We start from the raw sequence: 24145 nt of genomic DNA on the forward strand, positions 1-24145 counted from the left end.
ACACAGGTACATGTAGTGACCGTCTGAATCACATCCAGATTGAAATCAACATGAGTAATGCTGCATTCCCACACAGTGTTCCGGTTTTAGCTAACAACAGTTCCTGAGGATCATAGGACAGCTACTCAGAAATGCTGCAGATCTGTGCCTTACAAATTTAAAGACCAGAAGTGAACAGTCAAGCTCTCTTTGGTAAATTCCAAATTAAGACCCCCTCCATTACAAAGAGATGACCATCCTAGCTACCTCTTGGAAACAATTTTTCCTAACCAGAATCAGAGAATACACACATTCACTGGAGGAAAAAGATGTGAGATTTTAACTTCAAAAGTTGAACTAATAAAAGAAAAAAAAAATTATAATGAACAATAAATTGGGTAAGAAAAACCATTTCCATGAAGACAGAGCTCTCAAAAGTTTTGAGCCAGCATCAGGAGTCTATAAAAGCTGACACTGCAACCTGAAGCAATGCCTCATTATGGATGAAAACCTATTTAACAACTTAAATTACCTTAAATACACAGCAGATGTTTTAGGCTATGTCTGTAATTTATTCCAAGCAAAAGCAGCATAAACCAGAAATCTATGCTTGGTTCGTGCAAAAGCCAAGTTTAAATTAAGATAAATGACATTTAATTAATTGTTTGTGGACTCTGTTTATTTAAGCATATGGTTGGTGATGTTCTCTGTTGCTTGAGTTTTCAAAAGTTAATGTCTGATTGAACAAAAAAGCAAAACCTATAAATTTCATTATTCTTTTATACACTTCCCTGTCACTATGATTTATAGCTATGCACGAACTGAAACATCTTTAATTAAGAATCACCTCCTGCAAGACACTCCTAGTATAAGTACAATTCTTGTTTCCTAGAGGAAATTACAATTAAAAACCCTAAACTCTAATTTCTTACAAATCCCTCAGGTTTGAAGGCTCACTAGAACATAGTACAGACAGTATATCATTCCTTTTTAAGCCTTGAAACTGCAAATATATTTTTAACTAAACTTAAGCCAAACTAAAAATATAATTCAAAACTTGAAGAGTAATTTGGTCAAGAGTACCTGTCACATTCTGTACCAGATAACTGTAATTTAGCATGACCACAAGTCCACTGAAAAGAGCACTTCAGATGCTGGACAGCATGAAGCAGACACCTATTTAGGTCTATAGGTTACAGAAAAGGTAAGAAAAGCAGCTTAGGAACTCAAGAAAAATGACCTTCTATGCTGAAGGGGTAGATAGGGAAATTCTGCTTTCTTAGAGTTGATAAGTTGCATGAATTAAATAATTGAGGAATTGTAGGGGTGATAAGCCATTCTAGGCTCTTTTATATACTACTGCAATGTTTTAATACACTTCCTCTGTTCTCCTGTTTTGGGGCGGGGGGGGAAAACCCACATCAAAACCCAAAACAAAAAAAAACAAAACAAACAAACAACAAAACCCCTGTACAAATAAAGTTTTGTTTTATACATAATTGAAAAAAAGAGGTATTAAAAAGTTATCCCTTGGATAACATCTGATGAAGCCCAAAGAAGCTGTGGGGAGAGTTATCCAACATTTTTAAATAAGAGAATTAAAAAAAGAAACAATGAATCCATAGAACAGAACTGTGAATCTAGCTTTTAACTTGAATTTGGATGAAGTATCAAATGTTGGAGAACACAGTTTAGGTTAATTCTGCAGTTAGAGTGTTCATACTTGACAAGTGGAGAGGAAGAGACATAGTTCTTTTAAGAAAAAAGTTCAAAGTTAAGAAATAATTTCATACTCCAGCCTTAGACTTCACAATAGTTTAACTCACTAATTGTCATTTCATGTAATGAATAGCACAAAAAAATGTAAATTACAGCCATTGGAAACCACAATGATTTATAACACTGAATATTCACACAAAGTGCCAATATTTTTCATTTCACCTGAGCCTCATCTCCACATTTTTAATGCATAGGAGTTCTAGAAGGACAAAATCTAGCAACCAACAAACTTTACAAGAAACAGACTGAAAGTTTATAATGCCCACGTTAGGAAAAACTAAATACAAACGATCAAAATTATTTAGAAATACAGAAGCTCTCATTCTTTTTCATCAAAATCCAACATCTGCACTTCATTATGGAACTCTTAGAAACAAAGCTGTTCCTACATATGTTCTGCAACATCACATAGTATCTTTGGAAACATACTATATTGCCCTGTGTTAGAGTGATATAGGCCAGCTGGCATGGCCATTGCAGGAATTCCAGAAGGCACTCCTTCATCATCTGACTTTTCTTCTTCAATCTTCGGTATTGCAGGAGCATCTGATGAGAGTTCATTCAAAATTTTTCTTAAAAAAAAAAAAAAAAAAAAGAAGATAATTTTATACATATAAATTCCATAACCATGAGAAAAATAAGGTTTTTATCAGACAGTTTTGCTGTAATATACAAGCTGCCTTTAAAAATTCAAATTAAAAGTCCTTACCGGTATGAAGGCCTTCTTGAAAGTATTTCCCTACGCTTTTGAGAATCAACTATCCCTTCTGATTCTGCAGATTCATCTGCAATCGATGCTGCCTGTAATAGTAAAGTTTCTGAAATTCATAACTTCATAAAAAAAAATATAGCAACAGAGTAAAAGACTATTTAAAAAAAACCTTCTATGCTTGCATACATGAAGTTTGTGCACTTATTTAATGACTATTCATGTGATCTTGGACTTCTTTTACCAATGCAAGTCATAAATTATGAGGTTAGCAACATACAGTCATTTAGATGACATAGTCTATTTGAAAGAAAAAAATCTAAATAATCCAGGTTACTTTTTTGTAAATGACACCTAGAAAAAGTACTGAAGATGCATTTCTTTAAATATAGTATACATTTTAATTTTCTTTTAAAGTGAAATTAAACATTTAAAATACAGAATATTGCACTGATACACCTTAAAGAACAGTATACAATACAAAAGCCTCTTCACAACCACACCAAAGCTATTTAGAAAATGCATTTATTTACACATTTATTACACTTACCAACACATATTCATAAATACAAATACATTGCTTAGCAATACTCTGAAAATTTCAGAACCCTCTGACAAAGTTCAGTGCCTCCTTTTCTTAGACCTTTATTAGTAGTATTTTCGTAGGTTCTTTGTCTCTTAAAATTACCTGAGACAATGTTAAGGCCTGGAGCTGAATCACACTCTTTACCAGCAACTATCTTATTATACAGAACTGAAAGTGATTAGTGTACAAGGAAAACACCCTATTTTCTTGATTTTACTACTCAGAACTGCTGGAACTTAAGATTTCCAAACTGAAACAGTACAGTAAAAGCTAGTGTGGAAAATGACCTTTTCACATAAAGACAGACCAGACTGCAGTTTCAGAATAAGCACTATGTTAAGCTAACACTGAACAAACATGAGTTAAGTGACTAGAAGGCTCAAGTGTTTGAGCTGGAATCACTGTAGGCAGCACAGGGAAGTCAAGGAAGAACTCCAGAATTATTGCGGCTGCCAGACCTGGGTGCTTGGTGCTAGAAATAAATCTGTAAAACTACACCTTGAAAAAACTACAGGTTATTGCAGAATGAAATTCTCTTCACTGGTTAATTCTATTACTAATTCTATTCCAGTTTTATGTAAAAATACTAAATGTAGCCTCATTTTGCTGGGTAGTACTTAGGAAGCTTCATTAAAACTCTAAACTTGCCTAATAAAAGACCATCCAGAAATAATGAGAGGTATGTGCTTCTGCCTGTCTACAGATGTATAGCTCCAAACCAGACTTCAGAGCTGACTGGCAGAGATACAAGAGCTTCAGGAATTTTGTATCCATCCTTCTGGAGGATGGACCAATGCTGACCAGCAAAGAGATCGTCTGAAAGTAATCTCCCCCCAGTACCCTACAGTGATCTGCTTGTTGATTGACCTTCAAGGCTCTGGCACAAAACTTCAAAACTAAATATTACATAGCCAAGAGCCTGGACATCCTCTCCCAAAACAGAGCTCTCATTCTGAAAGGGGAGATGGAAGGGAGATAAAAAAAATATGTATCTAATTGCTTCAGGACAAACAGCAAGACAAGCCCCTTAGTGCCTTTAAACCTTCCCATCCCACTAAGGGTTACCTATACCCACCCCTGGTTTGTGAAGATGGCCAAAAAAGTCAGGAACAGTCATACTTTGGGAAGAAGGTAAGGAAACCAAAAGGCAATTTAAGCATTTTAATGTGGAAGAGGGTATTTTGTGGAAGAAATGTCAAAAGTTCTAATTTTCGTCAAAACAAATAAACTTAATGTTCTAATAGCAAGCAACCATGGTCGCAATGCTGACCAGTGAAAAACAATGTCATTTTTTCCTGGACATCATTCAGACCTCAACTTCACTAAACTGCTGTGGTTTTTGAACAAACTTAACTTAGTCTGCCAATAACTGACGCACTACAGAGGGGATCAAGTAGAAAAGTCAAATAATAATCTTAACTTCAAACTTTCCAACAAGTAAAACAACATTAACAAAATAGTAAGGAACATGATATAGATAAGCCTTCCCTTAATCCAAAACCCAACAGCATTACAAAAAAAAAGGTTGAACATTTTCCAGTTTAAAGCTGCAGGTGTTAGAGGGAGAAGTCAAGCAAAAACTTAACATCAACTCTCAGCATACTTTTTTTTTTTCTTGTAAAGTAAACTGATATTGTTTCCCAAGTTCCCTACTTTCTGGCAAAGACACAATATCAAGTTAAAGCCAAATGATCTGGAGGAAATGCTAGGTGGCAGGATAAATTACTTAAGAGGATCACAGAAGGCTAAACAACCTGTGTAATGGAGTCTTTTACAGCATCTTCAAGCCCTTCTTCTAGAGTCACCTTATTTGCTATTACCATGCTCAAATGGCACCAGAGCAAAACCCTGGAACTGACTAGTCAGTATTAATCAGGGCATAGCTTTCCTCTCTACTCCTTTGGGAAAGGGAAAACAGCCAGAGTTTACTCAATACAACAAATAGTCAACTTTCACTCCCCTAAGACAACACAGCAGCTGGCAAGAGATTCCGAAAAAATTCCTTCTTCTGAGCTTTGGAGCAATATGCATCCTGACTAGACTTACTTGAAGAAAAGCAGTGACAGCAACCTGGAATAACTGCAATATGCTTACCTAATGAAGTTTGCTCTGGTAAATTACAGTTAGAAAGAATTCCATTTTAAAAAATACTTATTTTGAATACTTTGCTTTGAGTTCAAGTTTGACCAAACCCAAGTCTCTTGACATCTACTGCATCTGTTTCAATAGCTAGAAATTCAAAACCTTGCAAGTCCCATCTACACCTACTCCTTACAAATAAAATATTCAGTATTTTGCCAAGGTTTTATTCTTTTTCTCTAATCTCTAAAATAAATCCTACTTACGTATGCCTTCTTAGTCATTGCACTTGAAAGCTAGTAAGTCTGAAACATTGAAGGTGGCTTCACAAGAAGACCGACAATGCATGTTATTTCCTTAACATGTTCAATGACTACAGGTCAAACAGCTCACGCATAACAGGTGTATATAGCCTTTCTTATCAGAGATACCAATTCTATCTGCAAAGAGCAATTCAGTTGACATTTCACAATCAGATTTTAAGAAAACTAGAACAAAGGCATTCTTAGCTACAAGAAAAAGGCCAATGGGAGGCCAAGTCATTTTCGAAACGTTGCAAGTCAATTTTCTCTGGTCTTTTTCCTATTTAAAAGCTCAGGAATATCTTAAGCATTTTGCACTGGTCCTTGTTTTTCAACATCAGCAACATTAAATATGTGAAGATTTGCCAAATACATATTTACGTTGAGGCTGCCCTTATTTTTGGTCTTTTCATATCCATACCCACAAGAAGCAATACCAGATGGTCTAAAAGGGCCTGCTAAAACCAACAAGTAATCATTTCACTACAACACATTTACTTCCATTACACCTAGATCCTCTCCAAAAATAGTGTATGAGATATTTGCAAATTTATGAGTACACAGTCTCATTAGAAAAGTGATGGTCATAGAATTAAAAGAAAAAAAACAGACATAAAAACTGCAAGGTACACTAATGTAAGGCCACATTACTATACAAATTTGCTGTTTCGTATGTTCAGGGTTCCAAGACACAATTTCTTACCAGGTAAACAGGAAGCATTAAGGAATCACTACACAGTGCTTGCAGAGCTGCTACTGGTTGGAATTTTGCCACCTACCTCCCCATTTCCTGCACCTTATGAGTAAATCTTACAGAACTGGTAGGAATGAAGAGAAACTGGAAATGGAGTTGGGGGGAAGAGTTATCAGTTACCAAATATTCATGAAAATGTAACAATAAAAGAGCTAACCTGAACAGCTTGCATGTGTGGTGACTGAATGACTGAGGGCTGTGTGGCTTGAATGACAGCCTGGCCATGAACTGTTTGACCAGAAGGCAAATGCACTAGAGTTAGAGCTGGAGATCCTCTTCCAGCACTTGATGCAGCTACAGAAACCTGCAAAAATTACAACCATCATGTTTAAGTAACATGCCTTAAGACTTCAGCAGATGCTTTTAGAAGTGATACTAAACAAACTTGTTTTGATGCCATATTTAAAATAGCTTAGATGTGTGTAGTTATCACACACAGAAAGATACTAGTTTTATTAGTAAAAGTTTGGTGGGTGTCTTTGTAAATGGTATGGAAAGCTTAAATCTGACCCCTAACAAATTGCAAATCTTTCTTCTTTCCTTTTTTTCCTGTGACTTCATGTTTTCTTTTTAAGTAGAAACAACCCTAAGGTATCACACACTAAATCTGCTGTTGCTAGCATGAAGGTTAGGAAGAAATACAATAATATCAATATTTGCTGAACTAGTATGTCACTGCAACAACATAGAGGGCAGAATGTCTTAATCAGGAAAAAATAAATTAAAGAAAATGAAAAGAAAAAAAAGCCAGAACTGTTTTCGTTTTGCTTGCTTTGCTAGGCAAGAAGGTAGGCTTTCCAGATAGATGTCTCCTCAAGAGACAAGAGAACTATTAAGACAGCAAAAAAACATCAACTCTGTTAAATAAAGCAATACACTGATTTCTAAATTGATTTAGTTTAATAAACACTCTTTATATATATATATTTACATATCAAGAAAAACAGTGTTGGAGTGTATCAATATTTCAATATGACAACAAAAATTAAAGAACAGCTGAATCTTCTTTAAGCCTAGCACAGCTGAAGAAACTCTTCCATCCAGTAATAATTTGATCCCTTTTTCTGATGATGTATTAGAGCACACACAGCTTTCCCCAGCCCTTGGTTCTAAACCATCAGTAATGAGGATGGGTTAAGAAATAGTTATACACCTACACGCTAAGAAATAGTTCAATATTTATGTTGTTCCTGTTAAGTCTTTAACAGAAACAAATCCTGAAGCAAAGGGAAAACACTACGATGTCAAGTTCTGGGTGATGAAGCATCTCTAAACTCAGAAGAGAATGACAAACATAAATCATATGACAGTAACAGATCTTGTGTTTTTCAAAGCAAACTGCATTGAAAAAGCCTTATTTCTATATTCTGCATGCACAAGAATAGACCCTGACTCATATCTAAAATTCTGGTATTATTCCCTTCCCAGCTTTGTTCTCAGACCCAAAAGGTATCTGGTATGAGAAGTAAAGGTAAGAATAGATGACAAAGAAGAGAAAAACATGATGAATGCTGAATATTATAAAAGTTAAAGAAAGTTTTCTGTTTTTCTGTGTTCACACTGAAGGGATTTTTAAATACCAAATATTAAAGAAGCTTTCACTCCTGAATGATTCCTTGTCTGGGAAACATTCCTTTCTTTAGAGAAAGTTTTTAACTGCTATTAAGATGCACTACTATCAAAAAGACCAGATGTTGGCTCAGATTATCTTGAAGAAACAATGTTTATAGGAAACAGAGACAGGATCTTGTCAACATTTACTATGTGATTGTTCAATTGTCATGGTAAACTGAACCACTTTTCAGGAAATAGAACAATTGAGGGCATTCCCTGAAATGGAAACAATTATTCTTTAAATGACATTTAAATGGCTCCTGGGTCAGAGCAATCCCAGGCACAGCTACAGGTTGGGCAGAGAAGAGATTCAGAGCAGCCCTGTGGAGAAGGACTTGGGGGTGTTGGCCGATGAGAAAATGAACATGAGCCATCTTCAGTGTGTGCTTGCAGCCCAGAAAGCCAACCGTATCCTGGGCTGCATCAAAAGGAGTGTGACCAGCAGGTTGAAGGAGGTGATCCTGCCCCTCTACTCTGCTCTTGTGAGACCTCACCTGGAGTATTGTGTGCAGTTCTGGTGTCCTCAACATAAAAAGAACATGGAACTGTTGGAACAAGTCCAGAGAAGGACCACGAGGATGATCAGGGGACTGGAGCACCTCCCGTATGAAGACAGGCTGAGAAAGCTGGGGCTGTTCAGCCTGGAGAAGAGAAGGCTGCGTGGAGACCTCATAGCAGCCTTCCAGTATCTGAAGGGGGTCTATAGGGATGCTGGAGAGGGACTCTTCATTAGAGACTGCAGTGATAGGACAAGGGGTTAACAGGTTAAAACTTGAACAGGGGAAGTTTAGATTGGATATAAGAAGGAAATTCTTTCCTGTTCGGGTGGTGAGGCACTGGAATGGGTTGCCCAGGGAGGTTGTGAATGCTCCATCCCTGGCAGTGTTCAAGATCAGGTTGGACGAGGCCTTGGGTGACATGATTTAGCGTAAGGTGTCCCTGCCCATGGCAGGGGAGTTGGAACTAGATGATCTTAAGGTCCTTTCCAACCCTAACTATTCTATGATACTGTGATTTAATGGCAACATGTAAACAGGACATACGAACCTTCTTCCCAATCTAAAAACCAAATACTAATATTATCAGATAGGTATTTGAGATTGAGATCTAGAAAGTCTCCAGAATCTGAAGAGTATGATCTATTTTGTGTCACAGCTGACATCATCCTAAACCTAAGCTTCAAGGAAAGACAGATCAGGTTAAATGCTTACAAAATATGCTAACTTTTCAAAACATTACAAAGTTCGCAAGAGCTGAAATCTGATACAATACTCTGTGTATCAGAAAGAACATTTTGAGTACAACACAAAGAAGTACAAGGTGAACAGTTTATGAGTTTCCTTTCAGTACACAATGGGTCAGGCACCTACAATCAGGCAGTAATCCAGTACTCAAGATTAAAAAACACTATATTCATTTAAAGCCACTTATTCAGTAGAAACACACAAGAAAAAGAGAAAACCATACTCTTTTAGACTGAAGTTTACAACATGACAGATGAAATCATTTTGTTCCCAATAATTCAGGCAAGAGACTAAATGGGGGATAGAGGTGAGGGAAGAGAAGACAGTAGCATTTTAAAACTGGATCAAACCAAAACCAATTTGCTTGTTCATTTACATTTATATCCATTTTAAACAGTTCAATTTAATTGCTTTTTGCTGAGTTTCCACATATATCCAAAGGTTGCATAATGTATAACCTACACATTTTTCTTTAAAATGTCTGCAATTATTTTGTTTTAGGTTTGTTTTCTATGACTAAGACTGAAATAAAATATTTCCAACTTGTGGATCAAAATTGTTTTAATGATTTCTAACATTTATAAAAACGCACATTTCCCTTTGCATTGTTTTCAAATTGAATATTCTTCTGTTAACTAAAATACCAGTACCTTTTGATGCTATCATATGTAAATGCTGACTGAAACAGACTTGGCAAAAAAATTACTTTCTGACATCAGTGATGAGCAATGCTACCTTTAACATCATTACTTCAAGGGCTGTCTGGCACAAAGACTGAAAACAATCCACAGAAGCAACTCAGGAACACAAAGGGGAAGGGGAAGCATAACACATTAAGCGTCTGGTTAAAGAGTGTAAGGGTTATGTCCCTAGCAATGGCAAAGAGACTTAGATCTTATAATGTCCTTTTGGATTCTTTCCTCTTAGGTATGCAACTGTTAAGTCTAATGGTTTCAACAAGTATCAACCATGTATTCCGTTGGCAAAAGAAGATCATGAACTATCTTCATACTGAGGTTCATAACCTTCATAAAGACATTACTCATCATTATCTGATTTCAAGATGCACTGCCCATCTGAACAGTCATACTGTGGATATACGCACTCTCATTGCCCAAGGTCAGATAACATCTCCCTACATTGTACTAGAGGTTACATCCACACTCAACCCCTCATGCCTTAAACATTGCTGATATGAAGTGCACAGTACAGAGCTTCATCCTAGTACTGTCCCTGCTGTAGAATCTAAACACTACAAGGACTCCAGAAGTGAAGTGAAAAGAAAAGTACTTATGGGAAAGGAAAAGACAAGGCAAACCCATCCTGAATTCACCTAATGAAAGAGCAAAGCATTCACTGCACTCAGGCACTGAGTAGCTTCTACAAGTAAAAGCTGAAGATAGGGATGTTTTGGTCAATTCCACAGCTAATGTCAAAAAAGCAGCACATGGTTTTAAGGAAGACAAGGTTAGGCCAATTTCAGTCATTTGGTGACATACCTTAAGTAATCATAAAATGGTGACAAGGCTGCAGGTTTATAATCCTCTAACATCAGCTTAGCTAAATATCATGGACTTGCATTTGGCAGACTGATTTTATAGCCATACCTAAAACAGTCTGTCAGACTTCTGCAGGGCTCAATCTGTTGGGAACAAGATTTAACACAAGGTTTGATGGCAAGAGGCCACAAGGATAATACCCCTTAGGTGCTAAACCTGAGCAGTGCCAACCTGGAATGGCTATGCACTCCAGGCTCTGGAAAACTCTGACAGCAGCTCTCATATTATAAATCTCTATCAATATCTAGTCCAGGACCAGCATGGAAAGGTCAAAAGATGGTAATTCAGACCAAGGCAGCAGACAACTCTACTGACAGACAACGAGACAAAGTTCACAAAAAGTGATTCAAAGAACCAAAGAAAGATGTAGGATTACAGGAAAAGAAAAAAATCACAACTGAAAGTATTTTTGCCAAATCTGAAAAAGGTCCAAGTACATTGCTCTTACATTTTTACAGTTAGATTTAGTGTAGCTGAGCACAGGACAACACAGAATGCAGTAAGGCCTCTAGAAATGCTGCAAAAGGAACATCTAATTTGTCTGTGAATACCAATCAGATATATAACTGCTCCAAGATACAAGTTTGGCTACCACAGCATTATCAGAATATTCTAAATAGAGTTAGCTTCCTCTTAAGAACAGCCCTGTATGTATTCATGTAAGATCTGTGCATGTGAGCGAGGACTTATGGAGCCCATCTCAAAACAGGTGGAGAAATATTCAATCTCGCACCTTTGTTCTTCACTGAAAAAAGGCATTAAGCTTCTCTACAGGTTTTCTGTACATGTCCAACAGCTTCTAAAGACAATCACCAAAATTTTTATGAATTAATATTTTCTTACCCACTTCTTTTGGAGGCTGGATCTTATTGAAATGACATTGAAAACATATTTAAAACAATACTGTGTCAATTCATTAACTGGCTAAAAGTGAGGGATGCAAGAAACTCAGCTATAAATTATTTTACATTATTTTTGTTTAAAAAAAATAACCTTTTCAAGATAGAAAAATGACAATTTTGCCACAGTGGATGAAAGATGCGTCTCATTTTTTATATTTCTAATTCACTCATTTCTGCTTTTGCAGAAGTAATTTTACTTTCATCACCAAAAATGCATTAGCAGTATCTATTACACAAGCTAGGGAGAAAACAAAACAAAACAACAAACAAATAAAACAAGCAAACAAACAACAACAAAACCCCACAAACCCCCAAACCATCTTTTCTCTACTAATAAAGTAAGAAAATAAAACACATGAAATTCCATCTGAACATAAAAATCCTACCCCTTTTTACTGTGAGGACAATCAACCACTGGCACAGGTACCCAGAGAGGTTGTAGAGACTCCATCCTTGGAGATGTTCACAACCCAACTGGATATACTTTCTGACATCAGTGATGCGCAATGCTTTATCATTACTTCAAGGGCCGTCTGGCACAAAGACTCTCTGGCACAGTCCTTGGCAGCCTTGGCTGGCTGAACCTGCTTGTGCAGGGGGATTGGACCAGATGATTCAAGAGATCCCTCAACTATTCTGAGATTCTTACAATACACAGAAAACTATAAATACAGTACTTAAAGATAACATATTAAAATGCTTCACTTTTGACTTGACAAAACCAAGGTTGAACCACTTATTTGGCTGAAAAAAAACCCACAAAATAAACAAAAAAGAAAACCCCAGAGATGTCTGTTAATTTCAGTGATCATGGATGGACCACTTCTCCTATGAAGAAAGGCTGAGAGAGTTGACGTTGTTCAGCCTAGAGAAGAGAAGGCTCTGGGGAGACCTTATTACGGCCTTTCAGTATTTAAAAGGGGCCTATAAGAAAGACAGGACCTGTTGTGACAGGACGAGGGGTAATGGCTTTAAACTAAAAGAGGTGAGAATCAGGCTGGATATGAGGAAAAAATTTTTTACAATGAGGGTGGTGAAGCACTGGCACAGGTTGCCCAGAGAAGTGGTGGATGCACCATTCCTGGAGACATTCAAGGGCAGGCTGGATGTGGTTCTGGGCAACCTGATCTAGTTGAAGATGTCTCTGCTCATTGCAGGGGGTTGGACTAGATAGCTTTGAAGGTCCCTTCCAACCCAAACTATTTCATGATTTTACCTTTAAGCAGGAACCCAGTCATTCTTTTCTCACATTTCTGCACATCTGCAGTAAGTTAGTAGGGGAGATGATTGGAAGTTAGTCCAAGGTACATTTCAGCCACTTTAAGTTGTTTTCTCTTAATTGCACTCCTCCAGAGGCCAAAGAGGGAGAAAGAACTACCTGCACCCTTCTGTAACAGTCAAAATACACAGACTCTGGACCAACAGCACAGCCAAGAATTCCTCACAAACACCCTAATCTTCCCATCCTGCACCAGCAAAAGCAGACAGATGTCCCACACGCGGCCCCTGCCTTGAGCAGGGGTTTACCTCACAGTGTCTACCTCCAACCATCACCATGACAAAGCATCTCACCTTCTGAGCTTGCCAGGTAGAAACATAAGCTAAGAAAGTCCTCCTCATCTTAAACCAAAGAAATGTCACAATAAAGTCTTTCGGCAATAAGCTTTCTGCCTGTTTTACTGAAGGAAATACTGTGGCAGTTCAGCCTCAAGCTCTAAGGGGAGGTCCGGACTCCCAGCTGCGGCCTGCAGGCCCTGGCCTGGGGAACAGCAGTGAGGGGGCAGCCAGTGAGGCCTGGAGCACTGCTGGACAGCTGAGGGGGCAGGGCTGTCCCCTGGAGGCCCCCTACTTCACTGCTGGTTAGACTGGCACAACTGCATCAACGCCAGTTTTCTGGCACTGTCCATCCTAAGGGAGGGAAATCGCCTCCAGCTACGACTGCAGAGCAGTGCTGGCTCCCTGGGCCATTTGACCAAAAAGAGGGACTCCCAAATGTAAACTCTCAACTGTTATCCTGAGCCTTCAAACTGAAGTGCACGTGTTTCATTTTAGTGCTGATGGACTGAGATCCATTGGTACTTCAGTTACTAGTTCTAATTGAAACATTTGAGGCCTATTGCAGTGTGGCTGAAGCTTCACACGTACTCAAGCATTAAATGCAGATAAACACAAAAAAATGTACTCCCGGGGAACCCATCGGAAGCCTTCCAACAGCATTAGTGGCAGCTTTGTCATCATGAAAAATCCCAAGTGACAGAATTGACAGGTATTTTCTTCAGAGACTATTGCACATGCCAATAGATTTTATATGTAAATCACACTGTGAAGTTAGGGCACAAAATCTGAACTGAACTATCAAAGAAGAAATATGGGGATTACATCTACAGAGCAAACCAAATAAACTTATTGGTTTCATATTCCATTCTTACAGGAAAACAAACAAACAACCCCTCCTACCCTCCCTCCAAAAACCCTGCAGTATTCCTAATGCTGCACGTATCAAAACCACAACAAATGCCATAGGTTACAAAGCTAACAAATAAGCATTCATAAATACTTTGCAGTCTACTTTGTGTCTGAAAGAGCACATAAAAAGCAGCTGCATTCAGCCTGAAAATGCAGATCAATTATCTAACATACCAATACATGCATCAAAACTTATCAAGTAACTTCTAAATTCCAGTGATGAAGAAATTCTACAAGACGTCTTTTAAATCAGTTCCTTTCTTTCATAAAGTGTTTTTGAAGATCCTTCTAAGGGGTCTATACAGACTCCTGAAGTAATAAATCTTAGTACTGGCAAGTATGCTACCTCTCTTAAGCACTGAACCTTTCAGTACACATTTTTAATGTTTGAGGGTTTATTACTATGTCATCTTTCATCCATTAACTAGCAAAGAATAATCCAGGTATGACTACCATACAGAATATGTATATTTTTAGTACTTCAGACACTGTCATTGGATGCACAGGGATAAAACAAAATAAGCATACATTAAAAATGTACTTCCGAAAGAATTAAACACATTCTGTACAAAAATTAGAACTAGGGAAGAACCATGCTTATTTTTAATTCATATTTTAATTTTTGTTATACAACACTTCTTCAAGATACAGATGTTTTAACTATGTTCGATCTTGAAAGCACCTTAACTCTTTAAGACCCTATCCTCATCTCCATCACAAACACAATCATCTTGGAAAAGTGAAAAAGAAAAAAAAAAGTGCCTACCATTCAGTCTGAAAATCCTGGTCTCCTAAAAGTGCTACTTTATAACAGACCTCGTGTTATACTAGCTCTTAGTTAAATACCACATGCGCAGTTTTCCATATACCTTTGCTATTTTTTCCTATTTAATAACAAGACTTACAGAACAAGAGAACTCCATATAAATGAATCACTCAAAAATCATAGCTATTCTGAATAGCTACCTCTTTATTGATTCTTCTCATCTTTCCATATTTCAGCTTACCTCAGACCCTTGAGAAATATGACTTCGGCCTGGCTGATTCTGAAGACGAACAGCATCTCTCTCTGGCATACAATCCCCTGCACTGTCATCCTGTTGTGATTCAACCATTTCCATGGTCATCTGTCTAAAAGTAAGCACATGCACATCTAAATAATGCAGTACAGGGAGGTATATTAGGCACATAGGGAGAAAAATGCAATTCCAGACCATTTTATATTTGGAGGAGACAACTAACAACTTAACAGAAAATAAAAGATTCCTTTAAAAACTCCAGACTAACCGAGGTCCTTCTTTCCTTTAATATGAGGTTCCCCCATATTAAAATATTCATTCATATAGCCAGGAGCCCTAAAACAAGAACTTTGGAAAGCCACAAGGAGAGGCAGTACTGGAAATGGCTCTCAGGAGAGGGACAAGCACAGAGGCCTAGGCTCCCCTGCAGTGAGTGCTCCAGAGAAGCCCCAACAGCACTGCTCACAGCAGGTCCCTTGTGCTTCACATCTTCCACTGGCCAAGGCTCAAGCTGTCCAGCAGCCATGTGCTGCTATGGCCCTCTCAAACCTTCCAAGATACCAAACCTCAGCTGGGATCTACAATTGAATTGCCTGTAACTACTTGGAGCTTAAGACACACGATTCTTCCCACTCTACAGCTTTAGAAGAAGGGTAAATTGCATACAGGAGTAAGCAATTCCTTGACCCTCAATTTAAACTATGAGTTTAAATGCCACAGAGAAAGCTTCCAAATTTATCTGCTATATAAAAATGCAATTACCTGGCAGTTGCTTTTCTGTATTTCTTGACATACTTAGTCATACCGGAAGTTGTGAGTTTTAAAACAAGAGCTTGGTTCTCTTCGGCTCCCTCTCTCTCCTACCAAAGCCTGCACTGAAGGTGCAACATTGAACAGGTGATGTCACAAACATTGCCACAGCAATAGGTCAGTTTACAAACAGAACAGAGACAGGACAGGGTCAAGCAGAGAACCCTGCAGCATGCTCCCACCTACCTACTTAAACAAGAAACTGAGGCCACAAAAGGGAGATGCTACAGTTGTGGGATTTAAGAGGCAGCAAATCTTGTTTCCTCTCTGTTGGTTATTGTAAGTCAAGGATGGCAAGCCCATCTGAACTCAAAAGTTCAACTCTTTTATCTGGCTGACAGTTCCTGCAGTTTCTGCTCAGGTCCTACACTAAGAAATGGAAGAGATGGGGAAGGAAGCCTCCCACATGCCTGACCCCAAGTTGCACATGTTAAAAGTTAACTACATTAAAATTAATTAAATGTAAACCCAGCCCAATTGCTGCACTATTTTACAGAATATTCCACAATTTTTGAGGAGAATAAATAATTCTTTTTATATTGCCCTTTTTGCATAGAATAAAGGCATGAAAAAACAAAAGGAATCCAGTCAAAAGATGCCAAGAAGCATAGCTCAAGCTTATATTCCTCCAATGGTATTCTGCAGACCAGACTTGGCTGCTAGCGGCAGCCAAGCTGTACACATTCAAGAATTTATGGGTTAACATTAGTGTTTCTGCCAAAAGAATTTACATAATCTATGCCAGTATCAATTCAGATTAGATTCAGGAGACATTTTACACCTAAAATCTTTTTACATTCCTGTCCTGTTAGTTTCTTATTACCTTTTTCTTTAGATACAATCTAATTAAAGATCTACTGAAATTTACCAAAGTTGAACAACTCTGGGGAGAATGTTTTCACCAAGTTTTCCACCATAATTTTCCATAACAAGATGTTTATCATTCCAGTTTTATGCATAACAATAATAAAGTAGGAAAAAAAAAAAGTTCCTACTTAGTAAGCTAGGACCATCCAGAGTCTCAAACATGAAAGCTCCACCTGTTTCATGTACAAATGCCTCCATAAGCTACACAACATCTCACACACCAAGGAAAATTAAATCATGCATAGGTATTGGCAAAATATTAATTGCAAAATCTCTCTTCCTAAAGGCGATACTATAGTCAGAATTAATTCACTTTAGACAGGTCCTGAAGTAATTTCTTAACCAAAGCCATCTGTCATACATAACCTACTGTTAGGGAAAAACAAAACAAAACACCACAAGTGCTTTTATTCCCATTGAGTGCATTGCACAGAAACTTTACATAGAGCACCATTTTTCATATTCTAAAAATAAATAAATAAATAAAAATAGGGTTTCATTTCTAAATTTTAGCATTATTCCTGATTGCAGAACACTGTAATAAAAAAAAAGAAAAACAACATTAATTTTACTACATTGATTATCAAGATATTCCTCTCCAAGTCTTTTCATCTGCTGTGATCCAATTACTGAGTTATTAAATAACTATGAAAAGAGCATCAGTGCAGCAGAAATAAAAAGTTATTCCTAGCGTTTTAAAAAAATACAGTAAAAAGGACTATTTTTTTAGATTATCTATATTAAATTAGAAAAACAACAGCAAGGGTTATACATGCCAGTGAAATGACAAATGTAATTAGGACTTACAACATACATGAAAAACTCAAGAATTTAAACAGATTTTCCATTTATAATTTTATAATTTCTCACTCATAAATGATTCCCTGTTTTAAATCTTAGGCAAAGTGGAGTAAATTTTGAAAGTTTGTATACTGTTTTTAATCAGCACTTTTTACTGACAGAAAATGCAACTGTTGCCCTAGAACACAGCAAAATACTCTTTCTAGACAGCCTAAAATACACATCTTTTTGACAATATGGTAAATCTAGTAAGCTTGTGAACAGAGACTCGACTAAAAATGTTGTCCAAACATGAAGATCTAACTATAGGCTATAAAACAAAAACAAAAATAACAAAGAGCATAGTAATTTTAAAACAGTTATCTTGTTACACAACTTCAATGAGAAAGATGACTACAGACAAAATGTAACACATCTCTTCGGTAGACATAATATAGGGGATTATTGCCCCTGGAGGTGAAGCTCAGCCAAAGCCATTTCAGCCCACAGGCCTGGAAGCAGTACAGCCACACACAGCCGTGTCACTTCACATGGGCCTGTGCACAGCTCAGGACCAAGCATGCTGAGAAACTCCCGAGTTGCATGGTCCAGGTTAGCACCATGTTAGCGCACCCTCATAAACTCAGATTACTATAACCTAAACTGTACAGGTTTTGCATTTTCTGGGTTATCTCATAAATAATTTTACTAAATATATCAAACTGTTTTTAATAAGCATACAGAAAAACACAGAACAAGATTGTAATTATGGCTGGGTTTTTTTCTAAAACACCAGTAATATGGACTGTGGTAAGAAACAGTTAATAATCTGATTCAGAAATTACCAAAATAAACAGTTTCTATATGTATTGCACTCAAAAAGTCTACACTGCAACCGAATTGTAACATTTATTGCTTTTAAGTTTCAAAGAAAAAAAATAAATATTTTGACAATCACTTAAAATATTTTATAAAAGTGTATTAGTAGTATATCACACTTTATGTTCTGTTTTAAAGGAAAACCAAGCAAACTGTTACAAAGTATATGCTCTTAGGTCCCATTTAAAATTACATGTTTTTCTTCACTGTATGATTAATTATATACAAGCTTTAGTCCTACATTTGGTATTAGGTCATTTTTTACATTTTGTACCTTGGTTGCACAGCAATTTTAAATATCGGTCAGGATTTTTAATTTAATGAGTTATGTCTCTCCCCTCCCATAAAGAGGGGGCAAAGGAACAGCATTTCAGAATGCAGGCAGACAGCTGCTCCTTCCTAAAAAGTAGCAAACCTTCAGGACCAGGCAGGTTTTAACTGTTAACTAGCTAGTAACATTCCAATACATATTAGCATATGTTGACTGCAGTCACCAAGACGAAGGTACAGTAGGTCAGTAGCAGGTAAACACCGATTACAGAGATATATATAGTGCACATTGAAAGCTTCTTCAGCTGATAGCAGCAGCTGAAGAAACATTTCTCCTGACAAATTGTCCTGACAGGACAAAACTGACAGGCAGCATCAGCTAAAGGAAAATGTTGCCCAAGTGACCTAGAAAATGGAAAGGGACTTATAGCTAAAGGTGTGAACCTTTTATACTTCTGTCTATAGAAGAAAGCTGAAGAATAGCATCCTTATCAAGGTGTGCTCTTGTGCAATAAAAAGAGAACACAAAAAAATCCCTTAACTTTACCCCAATATTCCTCTTTGGTTTATATCACTGAATCTTAATACAAGTAATGCCTACAGGTGAAATTAGGCTACATAAGCAAACTGGTATAACATTTTGCAATATTAAAAATGTGCAACCGTCTAATTAAATACCCAGAGACATTTTAAAGACAACTTCTTTATTTCAACAACACTGTATACATGAGAGACTGTTTACAAAGGTAGCTTATTACAAAAAAATTGTAAGGGGCTATGGAATACATTTCAATCCCTGTTCCAGATCTCTTTGTAGGCTTTTATTCACAGGGAAGTTACTAGAGAGCAAGGATGCGAATTTACAAACACCTATTTTGCATTTATTGATGAAACAACAGTGTGAAAACTCAGAATGCACTACTTTCAGAAGATTGTTGTTTTCAAATATGAAGCCTGTTATATTTTACTACATTGCTTTGCAAAGCACACTGGTTGGTAAGGTGGTCACAGCATTCAGCCAGGTTAAAATGAGCAACAGCACAACAGACCTAATTCTTAAAGTGTAATCTTTCTGTTAAGTTTTCAGTATCAGCAAAACACGAAGTTTCTTGTGTGCCCTAAACTCTAATGTGCTTCCTCATTTTCTTCCCACTCCTTTTCTTTCAAAACTATCTTCACTCTCAAAAAAAAATTTTAAACCCAAGCCTGCAATGACTGGAAGTACAAGTATGCTACCTCTCACTTTGAATCTGCCACCTCAATAATAGAAACAAGGCAGTGCTGAGTCTGCTGTGAAGAGGATGAATGGCCCTCGTTTAGAAGAGTCCAACCAGTTCCTGAATAAGTAAAAGGATGATTTAAGCTCCAGTACCTGTGGAATCTTTTAACATGCAGCTCCACTCCGCCCCAAGGAAGATGCTGACATGACAGTGGTGGATTTAGACAGAACCCTCAAACCTTTAACAGGACCTAGGTATCACGAAGCCCACTGTGACCATCTCCCACCCGTTTTCCTGCCCCAGCTTGGGAAACCTTACGGGCAACGATGTAATGAGGCCTACTGAGTTAAGAGAACGCCCTCAGGCACCATGGCTCACCCCGCACGGGACAGCATTCTCCCCTCCGCCGGAGCACCGGCTGTCTGACCGCAGCGGAAAGGCACGCTGCCCCGTCCCCTAACTTCGCCGGACTACGGATAGGGGAACCGAACCGCTCTCCCTCCCAAGCCTCGCCCCGGAGAAAGGGCCCGAGCCGCAGCTTGCCGGCTCCCGGGCTGTAACGGAGCAGGAGACCCCGCACGTCCCCTTCCCGAGCTCCTCACGTCTCGGGGCCATCAGCCAGAGCCGAGCCGAGCCGGGTAAGCGAGAGAGGCAGGCGGGCCCTGCGCGGCCCTTCCCAAGTGCAGCGCGCTCCCGGCCGCGGCGGGGACGCGCCTCCGCCCCGTCCTGCGCGCTCCCGACGGCAGGGGCTGAACGAAGTCGCACGGCAGAGCGCCCCCCTACCCGCCCTTGCCCTGCACGGCGCTGCGCTGCCCTCCGCACTGCCGGAGCTCGCCGCTGCCCGCTGCGCTCCCCCGCTCCCGGCCCGCGGGGGGTCGGGCTGCGCGCACACGTGTCCCCGCCCCCTCCCGCACTCACCCGCCGCCCTGTACGTGGTGCCCCCGTCACAAGGGGTGGGGGGGATTGGGCCGGGCGGAGCCGCACGTCGGTCTCACGTCAGCGCTGATGCAGCCGCGCCGCCGCGGGGGCGCTGAGGAAATGGCGTCTGCGGTGACTCCCAGCCCCAGCGGCCGCGGAAGGAGGAGGGGCCGGGGCTCAAGCTGGCCGGCGATTGGCTGCGGGGCTACCAACGGCTGGCGCGCTGGCCAACAGTCGCCGCGAGGCTGTCGGCAGCGCCTCTCATTGGCTGGGGGGCGGGACGAGCCGTCTGGTGTGGGGGAAGGGCGGGCCAGCTAGGCGCTGGGTGGGGGGGCGTAGGTTGGTGGGCAGTTTACGTAGGTTGTGCGGAGCTGGCCAACAGCCGCGGGCGCCGGGCTGCCTCGGCTCCGGACGGGCCGTGTGCCATCAGCGGCACCACCCTGTAGACGGGGCTCGCACTCCAGGTGTGCGATAGCAGAGGCGCGGTGCCAGCCGCTCTCCGTCCCGATAAGGGCGGGCGGCCTCCCCGCAGGGCACATCCGAGGTGAGGCCGGCGCTTTCCCCGAACTGCCCCCGGGAAAGGGGGAGCCGCGCAGGCTGCTGATGTCTCCTTGGCGAGGTGCAAGGCTGAGGGAGCGGCCAGCAGCCGGGCGGTGGGACAGCCGTCCGCGAAACCAGTGCCCACAGCTCATTTATAACTTCTTGTTACTGAAAGCACGTCCCATGCAACAGTCATTCGGAATACTGCCTGTTGACACTGTGTTTTGTGTTCATTCTGCTAAATAAATCAGAAGTTGTCAGGGGATAACCAGCGGGAGCTGTACGCGTTATTTCCCCACTTGCTGCCACCGCATACATTCAAATGTCCTGAGTCATGTTTGGTTTGTACTATATGTTTGAGCGTTTCTCGTTCCAGGAAGTGTAAAGCCCGTATTCTCAGTTTTAATATTAAATGCCATAAATGCTTGTGCCCTAGACCCTCTTACAAGAGGTTTTTTAACATCGTATGTCCTTCTGCTGTTCAGTACCTCACAAAGAAGTGTCAGAAGGAATTATACAACTGTATATTTTAGATTGTGTGTCTATACGTTTTTCTACTTAGATTCTGAAGTTACATATTAACCTATTTGTACTTTTTTTTTTTTTTTCTGTGAGAAGCTATTCAACAGTGTGCTAAATAAGAATGAAAAAACAAAGTTAATTTCACATGACTCATTGTGATTGAAGAATTGGAGGATGTGTGTGTCAGGATTGGTGATATGTCTGTGCAGGTCTTAGTCATAGAATGAAGAGAACCTGGTTATTAATTTCCTGTATTAAAAAAAAAAAAAAAAAGAAAAAGGTTTTTGCCTTTAAGCATGTAAGTTTGTTAATTTGACTCATAGAAGTTATTTAACACAATCAGAATCTCAATGTAGTGCAAAGAATACAATATTTTTCATGTCCCTAATACTTACACAAGTTTACAGTTATCATCCTACATTTCCTTTGTTGAAATATTGAGCAACACCCCCTTCCTGTTTTCAGTTCTGCTTCCCTCCTTTTGTTTGTTGCATATACTTTATGTGTATGTTCAGGGGTTTAAATAGGAGTTTCTCTTCCCGTGATTAATAACTTTCTGATTTGACAGCTAACCCATTAAGTACAATATGCCCATTCATCAAATGAAGTGCTTTTCTACAAAACCTCTGGTCAATTAGAAAATATTTGATAGAACAATAAGATAATCAAATAAGCAGGTAAGTCTAAAACTACTGAGAATAACTGCTGAAGCCTTTGAAAGAAATTCCATCTTTGCTTAGTATACTCAAAAAGCCAAAAGTAGTGCTTTTGATAATGGTAGGACCTCACAAATGTTTTTAAAGATATAAGTCTGATTACAAACAGGACAAAATTTTGAATGAGTATGGTAAATAATGGAAACCCCTGAAGTGAATTTTTTATAAACAAGCTGAGAATTTTGATTGAACTCTGACAGTGTGGATTTGGCAAAGTAGTTCTTTTCTATTGGTTTTGAAGTAAATCATAAGCAGCTTTGAAATGTTCAACTAAGAATGCATTACTGTTTACTCCTTGTTTCTCGATAACTTAATGAAGTGTGTCAGAGGAGTGAGTGAACTGCAAAGGGATTTAGTCCGCCATGGTATAAGGACAATTGACCAGCTTCAGCTCTTGATACAGCTTCTTGAAGGTGGTGGGCTGGAAGAGGAGGGCAGTGAAGAGGAAGTGTTGCATTCTGGCTGTGGCAGAGTTGTGGTTCTGTATTTGTTAGCTGAGGCCAAAACAACTGTTACAAAAGTGCATCACTTTACCTAAAATGGGTTCTAATTAAATTGGTATCAGTCCCTGATATGAACCAACTTAATTTCAAACACTAAGACCAAACACAGTCTATAAGATGACTGCACAGGTCAGGGTTCTTTATGATTGCCATGATTTACATAATATGGCTCAGAGCAGAGGTTTGAAATCCAGGCACTTTGCTGCCATCAGAATGACCCAGGGGCATCTTCTCTCTCTAAACTGAAATGTCCAACCTGTTGATATGTCCTGCAGGTTCAAGGAAGTATCTAATTGTTCAGTAGCAGTTACTTTTTAACTGGTTTGGGGTTTTTTGCCTTGGTGAGGAAGTTCTGTAAAGAATAGTGAAACTGAAAGAGCAATGTCAGTTTAAGTAGCCACCCCATTTGCCTCCGGCACCTCATTCCCAGACATTCAGTTACATTGACACCACTTCTTGGGCCAGAGCCCTGCCAGGGGAAGTCATTCCGGTTAGATACAATGTATCAAGAAAGACCGTTTCTTTGAACCTGTGTCAGTTCTTAAGTCAGACCTGCTGCACCATGGCACTGAGAGAAGTAATACCTCAACTGAGGGGGAGGGTGAGTGTAATATATAAGCAGGCAGTTGAAAAAACTTCAGTTGGCATTGACACAAAAAGAAATATGATTCTCTTCACAGAGAACAGAAACACTTCACCAGTGCATATTACATCGATATGAATGCCATCTATGTCATCTTCAGACAACTGATGTACACACTGGGTCTTCGCAGCTATCTTGAATAGACTTTTTTAAGCAATAGGGTTAAAAGAACTTGGTGCATTTCAGTTGTAATCTTAAGAAACACCTATGTAGTTTTCTTGTAAAAAATACATAGATTGTCATGGGATATGCAAACAGAAAAGGGGATATGCTACTTACATATGGTTTGTTAATCTATTTTCAATTAGAATTGAGACATTTGACAGTAATATAGGTTAAACTGACAGAAAAATATACTGGCATTCTATTTGAAATAATACTGGCAGTTAACTGTTTTTGCTTTGATTATGCACTATAGCAGTGCTCCCAGTATTGCCATCTTGACTGACGTTGAAATGCTTGTTCTGTGATTTTTTTTCATCCCA

The 24145-nt window shown here is 39.2% G+C and overlaps 1 protein-coding gene and 1 long non-coding RNA gene across 15 annotated transcripts in view; both read right to left on the bottom strand.

Annotated features, from left to right (window-relative positions):
• Positions 1-20960, bottom strand: part of CREM (cAMP responsive element modulator) — a 35685-nt gene extending 14725 nt beyond the window's left edge. Inside the window, exons 1-6 of one of the 14 annotated variants that reach the window (XM_061468067.1) lie at positions 20737-20955; positions 15755-15867; positions 14981-15104; positions 6346-6492; positions 2468-2559; positions 2188-2330 (exon numbers count right to left, since the gene is read on the bottom strand). In XM_061468067.1, coding sequence (XP_061324051.1) covers positions 2188-2330; positions 2468-2559; positions 6346-6492; positions 14981-15104; positions 15755-15795 — 547 coding nt within the window. In that variant the 5' untranslated portion in view covers positions 15796-15867; positions 20737-20955. Of the gene's footprint in view, positions 1-2187; positions 2331-2467; positions 2560-6345; positions 6493-13079; positions 13263-14980; positions 15105-15754; positions 15874-20736 lie in introns of those variants that run through there. The other 13 variants (XM_061468066.1, XM_061468073.1, XM_061468075.1 and 10 more) reach the window with 13 other exon arrangements.
• Positions 7070-11788, bottom strand: LOC133276875 (uncharacterized). Its single transcript, XR_009746043.1, has 2 exons — positions 8829-11788; positions 7070-8062 (listed from the first exon to the last, which is right to left on the bottom strand). It is a non-coding gene; the product is annotated as an uncharacterized LOC133276875 (long non-coding RNA).
• Positions 20961-24145: the final 3185 nt, after the last annotated feature.

The sequence above is a fragment of the Pezoporus flaviventris genome, unplaced genomic scaffold (assembly GCF_033815535.1).
Source record: "Pezoporus flaviventris isolate CSIRO_AGI_PZ_B2104156 unplaced genomic scaffold, CSIRO_AGI_Pfla_v1 ptg000047l, whole genome shotgun sequence".
Taxonomy (NCBI): Eukaryota; Metazoa; Chordata; class Aves; order Psittaciformes; family Psittacidae; genus Pezoporus; species Pezoporus flaviventris.